This window comes from Fundulus heteroclitus, chromosome 3, assembly GCF_011125445.2.
Source record: "Fundulus heteroclitus isolate FHET01 chromosome 3, MU-UCD_Fhet_4.1, whole genome shotgun sequence".
Lineage (NCBI taxonomy): Eukaryota > Metazoa > Chordata > Actinopteri > Cyprinodontiformes > Fundulidae > Fundulus > Fundulus heteroclitus.
In genome coordinates, this window is record NC_046363.1 from 43,958,210 (window position 1) to 43,966,493 (window position 8,284).

The 8,284-nt window shown below is 41.0% G+C and overlaps 1 protein-coding gene across 1 annotated transcript; it reads right to left on the reverse strand.

Moving 5' to 3' along the window:
• Window positions 1-414: 414 nt before the first annotated feature.
• LOC105939776 lies at window positions 415-7,517 on the reverse strand. The gene is made up of 7 exons (XM_036128432.1): window positions 7,451-7,517; window positions 5,689-5,868; window positions 5,520-5,603; window positions 2,608-2,664; window positions 2,371-2,532; window positions 855-971; window positions 415-711 (listed from the first exon to the last, which is right to left on the reverse strand). The coding sequence occupies exons 2-7, from the start codon at window positions 5,857-5,859 to the stop codon at window positions 646-648; spliced, it is 657 nt and encodes a 218-aa protein (XP_035984325.1). The 5' UTR covers window positions 5,860-5,868; window positions 7,451-7,517; the 3' UTR covers window positions 415-645.
• Window positions 7,518-8,284: the final 767 nt, after the last annotated feature.

Genomic DNA, 8,284 nt, shown 5'->3' on the forward strand with positions numbered 1-8,284 from the left:
AGCAATGTAAAGAAAAAGAAAATGTTAAAAGAACCAGCTAGTCTAATCTAAAATTAGCTGTAAGTGGCAAGAATAGAAGATAATGAGTAAATACCAGAGTAAATACTGCACAGTGGAAAATATTTCACAGTATATATGTGTATAAATAGATAGATAGATAGATAGATAGATAGATAGATAGATAGATAGATAGATAGATAGATAGATAGATAGATAGATAGATAGATAGATAGATAGATAGATAGATAGATAGATAGATAGATAGATAGATAGATAGATAGATAGATAGATAGATAGATAGATAGATAGATAGATAGATAGATAGATGTGAAATACATATGTTCTTCTGCTTCTTGTGTTGGTTTTGTGAAGCCTAGATATGCATTGTTTAAAGCATGAGGCCATTAAAGACAGAATATCATGCAGGATTAGTGACACTTTTTGAGTTATTTATTTTGCATTTAATAAAGTGCTTAATGGTGCATTTATATTTCGATCCAAAAATGTACATAAGCAGGCGGTTTCTAGATGCAGCAGTTCTCTGAGGATAAGAGCAGCTTACTGAAGCTTGACTGGTGAGCTTTGTGGGTGACGGGCTCCCCTGACCAACTTTGGCTCCCCATAATTTTACCAGATTAATTAGTTTTAAGGTCCAGGACTGGTGAGGTGATCTTCCTCCAACAGTGGCTGCATCTCCACATCTGTGACATCCTGTGGAAGCACAACCGAGTCGGTTTAAACACTCTGAACATATTTCTGAAGTTTATTTCTGGGGTAATAGTACGATAAATGTTGCAGAACACAACTTCAACCAACGGTTACTGTTATGTTGGATTTGTGATTTTTGTGCATACCTGATCTTTCCCTCTGTAGCACAAAGCCTTGATGCTCAGAACTGTGAGGCTGATGCAGACGCAGAGCTGGAGGACGGACATGACGATCATAGTGATGTCCACGGCTCTCAGCAGTCTCTGAAACACCAGATAAAGAAAAAAACTCAATCAAAGAGTCCCTCCACATTAAAAAAAAGCTACAATAATGTGGCTGCAAGTGTTTGAATATTTGGTCCAATTTCAGTATTTTGTCTTCTTGAGTTTAAAACTGGCGTCAATTAAAGAGAACTTCATATGAAACTGAAATAAAGTTTAGGACTTTCCTGAAATTTTACTTATTTGCTTCTTTCAGCTCAGGTCACGGTTTCCAAAGAGACAACAAAGGATTAAAATGATCTTGTTACAGAAAGAAATATGTTGGGAGAAGAATCCAAAATAAATTTAACAGCCTTGTACGCACAATACAACAGAAAAGTCAGGAATCAATAATCAGGAAAAATAAGTGACAACACAAAGGGAAATAAGGCTTTTCCTCTTTAAATGTTAAAAAGGCGAGATGGTCAGGAAGACTAGATAAAGACCCAAAGGTCAAAATGCAGGAGCTGCAGGAATTTACGCATCCATCACTGCTTGTTTTCTACATGCAGCAGCAATCTCTTGTGTTTTCAGGACGTCTGAATAAACACTGTGTCTAGCATGAGAATCGGGTTCTCTGCCTTGAAGAGCATCTTACGCTCTTCTGCACTCTGCATCAGCCTGGGACTAAAACTTCAGTTTAATGTCCATCATTGTGCAAAATAAGTTGTATTTTTGCACCCTCTCTACTGGCAGTCTCTTATTAAAGACTGGAGGGAGAGGGGGAGGAGGCTTCCTACAGTCTATGTGTTTGTCACCTTGAAAGGACAACTGCAGCCACTCCAGAAAACCACAGAGCCACGGCCAGTCAGGGCATCCACACTCACATGGACACAATGACTGATCCGTCAGTAAACTTTAGAATATGGCCATCCTCATGCTAACTGTGCTGCATATTTGTTTAAAGAACAAACAACAAAGCTGAGAAAAGACAAGCCTGAGGCGCAACGGTAAATGACATCTTTACATGTTCCTGGAGCCACTGTGATTTTTTTTTTTTTCCAGGCTTGCCACCATAGTTCACTTTGTGTCTTTTTCATGTTAAATCTGATATTTTGGATCCAGCATTTGTACCCAGTCTGAAACCACTTTAGTTGTTTGGATTATAAGAAAAGTATATAGAATAAATTTCTGTCCATTTCCCACAGGGACACACAACTTAACCTGGACACGTTCAGACTAAGTTAGGTTAGATGTGAGATTTATCCATAAACAGATTTATTTTATGACTAATATTCAAATATTGACATTTTTACCTCACATAATGTGTTTTTGTAACCATCTTAACTCAAATTGTGATGTGCTGCTGTGTAATGGAAGATCAAACACCAGCATCCTGAGCTGCAGTCACCCGACAAATCAAAGCATTTACAGAAAGAAAAAACAAAGATTTGTTTGTTACCTGAGCTAATCCAGCCAAGAAGATGCAGTTTTCGGAGTTCCTATCATCCTGCATCGCACACATCTGAACCACAGTGAAACTGGCCAAATGTAGAGCGTACAGCACAACAGCAACAATGGAGAGGATGGATCCAGCTATGTTGACAACGATAGAAAAGCCCACCTGGAAGGAGAAATATGTTTATTTCGTTCATCAAATCTGCTGCACAGTTAGAAAAAAGTTATTTCCTTTACTTACCAGGCAGGGCAAAGGAAACCTGCCGGCAAAAATCGACACGGCTCCGGCTACAGTGAACTGAAAAGAAGGCAACAAAAAGTTATTTTGGTTTCACCGTCTTTCAAGTATTTGTTTTATTTCACTAATTTTAGCCAGATACCCTGCTCTGAAAATTAAAGGAGCACTTTGGAAACACATCGGATCTCAAGTTATAAAACAATCCTGCTGGATCTCCATCCTGGAAAGGAATGGGTAACGTGTTGGGAACAAACGGATGCCACATCGTTTGATGAAAAAGAAAAACCATCAACCCATAGACGTCACCAAGAAAGTGTCACTGATAAACTGACGGTCCAATTGGCTGAAATGTCATTGCAGCTAGTCAAGGTGGTCCTCAGAGGTCTGTGTGGCCCCCAAACGGTCGTATAGATGCCCGACAACGTTGGAGCTTCTTGTCAGATGACGGATGGAGTCTCTTCACACAGAACCTGACCATTGGTAATTGGTAACCTGAGAATTGGTAATGACAGCAACTCTGTAGTATTTGTCATTGTAGCATCTGTATTTCCTGAAGCTGGGCCAGTATAGTTGAGTTTATTTTGTTTGAATCGACTATTTCATGGTTTATAATTCTGTCGACCAAATCACACCAAACTAAGAGTGATGCATCAAACTGTTGGATTATTCTTAGCTTCTTTCTTTTGGCATTTTATCTGTCAAAAAGTCTTTGTTATGTGTTCTTGAGCAAGGCACTTCATCCTGATTGCCTTCTGGCTGTGGCTACTAACATGTAAAAGTGCTGAAAGCCTGAGTTCCTTTAAATCCATCCATCCATCCATCCATCCATCCATCCATCCATCCGTCTTCTTCCTCTTATCCGGGGTCGGGTCGCAGGGGTAGCAGCTTCAGTAGGGAGGCCCAGACGTCCCTCTCCCCAGCCACTTGGGCCAGCTCCTCAGGAGGAATCCCAAGGCGTTCCCAGCAGAGAGACATAGTCCCTCCAGCGTGTCCTGGGTCTTCCCCTGGGCCTCCTCCCGGTGGGATGTGCCTGGAACACCTCTCCAGGGAGGCGTCCAGGAGGCATCCTGACCAGATGCCCGAGCCACCTCAACTGGCTCCTCTGGACGTGGAGGAGCAGCGGCTCTACTCTGAGTCCTCCCCGGATGACTGAGCTCCTCACCCTATCTCTAAGGGAGAGCCCAGACACACTACGGAGAAAACTCATTTCAGCCGCTTGTATCCGGGATCTCGTTCTTTCGGTCACGACCCAAAGCTCGTGACCATAGATGAGGGTAGGAATGTAGATCGACCGGTAAATCGAGAGCTTCTCCTTTTGGCTCAGCTCTCTCTTCACCACAACGGATCGGTACAGCGCCCGCTTCACAGCAGACGCTGCACCAATCCGCCTGTCGATCTCCCGCTCCATCCTCCCCTCATTCGTGAACAAGACCCCAAGATACTTGAACTCCTCCACTAGGGGCAGCACATCCTCCCCAACCCGGAGAAGGCACTCTACCCTTTTCCGGTTCAAGACCATGGTCTCGGATTTGGAGGCACTGATTCTCAAGCGGTGAAGCGGTCAGGAAGAGAATCAGAGTTCCTTTAAATCAAGATTAAAAACACATTAGTTTAGGGTTGCCTTTGACTGTTCTAGTTAAACTGTTTTACTGAAACATCCTTAGTTTAAGTTTGTAGTCCAACTGGTTTTAATATTTGCATTAGTTTCCATTTTCCCATGTGTTATTTTGTTTACATTTTTCTACATTTTATTCCAACTTGCTTTTATTCTGTTTTTAATTTCTCTTTATTTGCCCTTTTTTGTTGTGTTTGCACTGAAATGTGCTATACACAAAAAATCGCCTTGCCTAACATAGCTCACCCCAGTCAGGGTGTGAATGAGTGAATTGATTGTAGTGAAAAGCACTTTGGGGTCATGGAACTATAAATACAAGTGCTATACAAGCATAAGCCAATCACCATATAAAAGTAGAGAGACCCAAGTATCCATGTGGGCCCAGGAATGGGAAGGAAAGAGGACTGCTTTTATATCTGCAGCAGATCTTGACACCATAAAGATGTCTAGAACTCCTGCCCCCTAGCTCCCAAAGTGCAATAGCCCCTCTCTCCCACACATTCACGTCGGATGTTGTCGCTTCAAACCTGGATACTAAGGATGATGAACATCTGTTCAAATATCAGTAGACATCAGTACAATTCAATTTTATTTATATAGCACCAATTCATGAAACATGTCATCTCAAGGCTCTTTCCAAAGTCAGACTCCATCAGATCCTCCAGGTTGGTGAGAAAGTTTCCTCTCTAAGGAAACCCAGCAGGTTGCATCAAGTCTCTCCAAGCAGCATTCACTCCTCCTGAAAGAGCGTAGAGCCACAGTGGACAGTCGTCTGCATTGTTGATGGCTTTGCAGCAATCCCTCATACTGAGCATTCATCAAGCAACAGTGGAGAGGAAAACTCCCCTTTAACAGGGAGGAGAACCTCCAGCAGAACCAGAACCAGGCTCAGTGTGAACGCTCATCTGCCTCCACCCACTGGGGCTTAGAGAAGACAGAGCAGAGACACAGAAAGCTCAGAAGCTCACATTGACCCAGGAGTACTTTCTATGTTAGATGGTAATAGTGGATGATCTGCCTCCCCTGAAGATGTCACAGCTAACAGAGTACTAGTGGAAAAGGGACCTTTAGTCACAACCAAGCTGTGTGTGTATTACTTCATTGTACATTTCAACTATTTGGGTATGAGTAAGAAAACTATGTTTAATTTAAAACTAAAAGCTTTGCTGATATCTGCCATATTTCAGTTATGATAGAACCTGTCAAGCTTGTAGAAATCTTCACAAATAAAAATGTCACACAAATAAAAGGAGAAGCTGAACTTAACAACCGATTCAAAGGATTTTAGTTTTGTACTCACAAAAACACCCAGCCAGTAAGGATAAGCTTCTACACGTTCTGGTCCGAGTCCGATGTTGAACAAGCCGACCATGACCTGCACAGTCTGTGGAACGTTTTAGAACAACGCCTTAAAGTTGTGTTACTCTTCAAAAAATGCAACGTTTAAGTGCCTTCGGTTCCTCTCTCACCCCGAGAGCGACGACCACGCTGCTCGGCATCATCACATTTTTCACCGAACGGCCCAACGGACAGGAGAAGAGGGCCTTGATGATTTGACACCATGGTGGCAACATGCTCTGACTGTCGGTTGCAATGGCGACGACAGTCACTCCCTTCTCTGTAGCCACGGAGATGGACATCTTTAAAACCTGAAACATGGAAAGGAAGTTTAGATTTTAAAAGAAATGGTTTCCAGGGTAGTTATTTTCTGTATTGACAGTGTCTCCCTGCTCATCCGTGGAGCTGCTGCAGAGCTGCATCCCAGATGCTCTAAGGAGCGTTTTCGCAGGTCCTTCCTCCCAGCTGCTGTCAGACCTTATAATATCTGCCGCTCCCATCAAACTTAATAACTGTTTATATCATGCTGATGGTTGCAGGGGTTCTGATCCGATCGTTAAACGTTGACACCGTTCCCAGATGCTGAGGTAATTTGCACACGCTTCAGCTACTTCGTGAGGACCCTGCACCATCACGCACAATGCATATCGTATTATCGTATGTTATGTAAAAAGGCTGGAGTCTTTCCACTGTTTTTATTTTACACTGTGCAATATTTTACTATCGTATTTACTTTTTATCTCCTATTCCTGGCAGTCCTTTAATTTGGCTAATTTTGATTAGACATTTTTTTTCTTCCTCTTGCCAACGCTAATAATTGTGTGCAACAGTCTGTGTGTTTGCCACTGTCACATCTGAATTTTCCCATTGCAGGACAATAAAGGAATTCTTATCTTATTAAAATCAATAAGTATTATCCAATTGTTAATTTAATAATTTATTTTATTTAATAATTTGAGCTACCCTATTTGATTATTGCAGTATATTCTACTTTTTTAGATTTATTTTATGAATAACTTTGAATACTGAACTGAAACAGAATTTAATCGAATGCTAAGAGGCTTAAAGTTTTCCAAGAAAATATCTCCAACACCATTAGCAGCAAAACCTGCCAGGACTGTTGACACAGGGCAGCATGGATCAATATGTTATATATTTTACACCAAGTTGTGATCCTGCATCAAACCAGGATGTTTCCATTCTGTTATCATCTACCTTTACCTTTTCTATCATCTGGAACCATTCTCCATCGGCCTCTTACATCACCAATGCTTTTTCATCCACAAAGCAGCTGCTTAATGCTGCTAGTTTCATTTTTTTAATTCTCTCTGTAAACCTGAGAGAAGGAACAGCCCGCCTGACACAAACAGGCAGAACACGTTCGGTAACTTTCTTCCGCATTCTGATGTGGTAGAAAATTATCCACCATTTGTGTCCCTAAGCAATTCACCGTATTTACCTAAAAAAGTGATCAGCTGGTGTAGCTGGATCACCTGATGGTCTTTTTCTCAGCCCCCGTCGTGGCACCTATTTAAGTTTTGAATTACTTGTGAAGGTCTTGCTGTGTAAGATCATTCAGGTAAAGCCCAAACAGGTTTGTAATGTGAACTTTGCAAGAAGTTGATACTCTACTTTTCTCACGTCTTAATGATTGTATTAAAATTTATTTAATTTTATTTCACAAAATAAAATAAAAGTCTAAAATTTCCCTTCAACAAAAATGTAAAAACACATAATACATAACAAATACATCTTTTAAATGCCCCACCTGTTTATTCTATGCAGCGGATGACGCATGAAAAAAAAGTCACTTAGTTCCTGGGTCATGGTTCAAAAAGTCAGGAATAAACTATAATTATTTTTTATAAAAGCATTTTGATGCAGTAAACTTACCTGGTGAGCTACTTCAGTCGCCTCCAACAGTTTGCTTTGACAACATCTGGCTCAGGCAGCAGAAACAAAAATCACACTTCCTGTCACTATTACTTCAAATTAAAAGCTCGCTTCCACAAAAGACCCCCAGGTACAGAATTCCCTGTAATTCAATTCCTTGTATGAGCATAAGAGCATAAAAAGTGAACCGTAAATGAAATCTGAGCTGAGGTGTCAGTGCCTGGCTCAAACATTTAAGTTTGGGTTCATTTTGGGAATCATCAGAGAACTGATCAGGAATTAGATAATCTACAGACTTTAAGAGCTCTCTCTGAAGGTTTGCAGCAGATCGACTCTCACTGGATTAAAGTTAGATGCTTCTTATGAATGTGGAGGAGTTTGGTATGTGCAGAGGAGAATGAGTTAGTTCAGGAATGTCTCAAAGTCAGGAAAGTAAACATTGATATGGTATCAAATCCAAACACGCAGCTGTTATTCAGTGAGACTGAAAGATCAGTTATTGCACTCGGTTCTGGATCATACAGTACCTCCTGCCTTTGGCTTCTCCTGACATATAAAAAACATTTTTTGCTTTAGAAAATATCAAACGTTTATTTGTTTTTATTTCACCAACAGCTCTTCAATCTTACCTTTTAATAAGTGACACATCAGGGGGAGCCATTATTCTCAAACATGCAGGAACGAATCCTTTTAACAGATTTTATCAACAAAAACCAAAAGCAGAAGCTGAGATCTCCATCGGCAGGTTGTATTTTGATAAGTAAAGTTATGCGGCTGAGCAGAAACTTGAGTGATTTTTCCTCCAACAGAGGCTGCAGAAGAATACAGATCACA

Excerpts from the sequence above, each read along its gene's own strand:
- LOC105939776 (XM_036128432.1), bottom strand. The coding sequence starts at position 5,859 with ATGTCCATCTCCGTGGCTACAGAGAAGGGAGTGACTGTCGTCGCCATT. Across the intron at positions 2,665-5,519 it reads CTTACTGGCTGGGTGTTTTT|TTCACTGTAGCCGGAGCCGT; the intron begins GTGAGTACAAAA and ends CCTTCTTTTCAG. Across the intron at positions 712-854 it reads GCTACAGAGGGAAAGATCAG|GATGTCACAGATGTGGAGAT; the intron begins GTATGCACAAAA and ends GTGCTTCCACAG.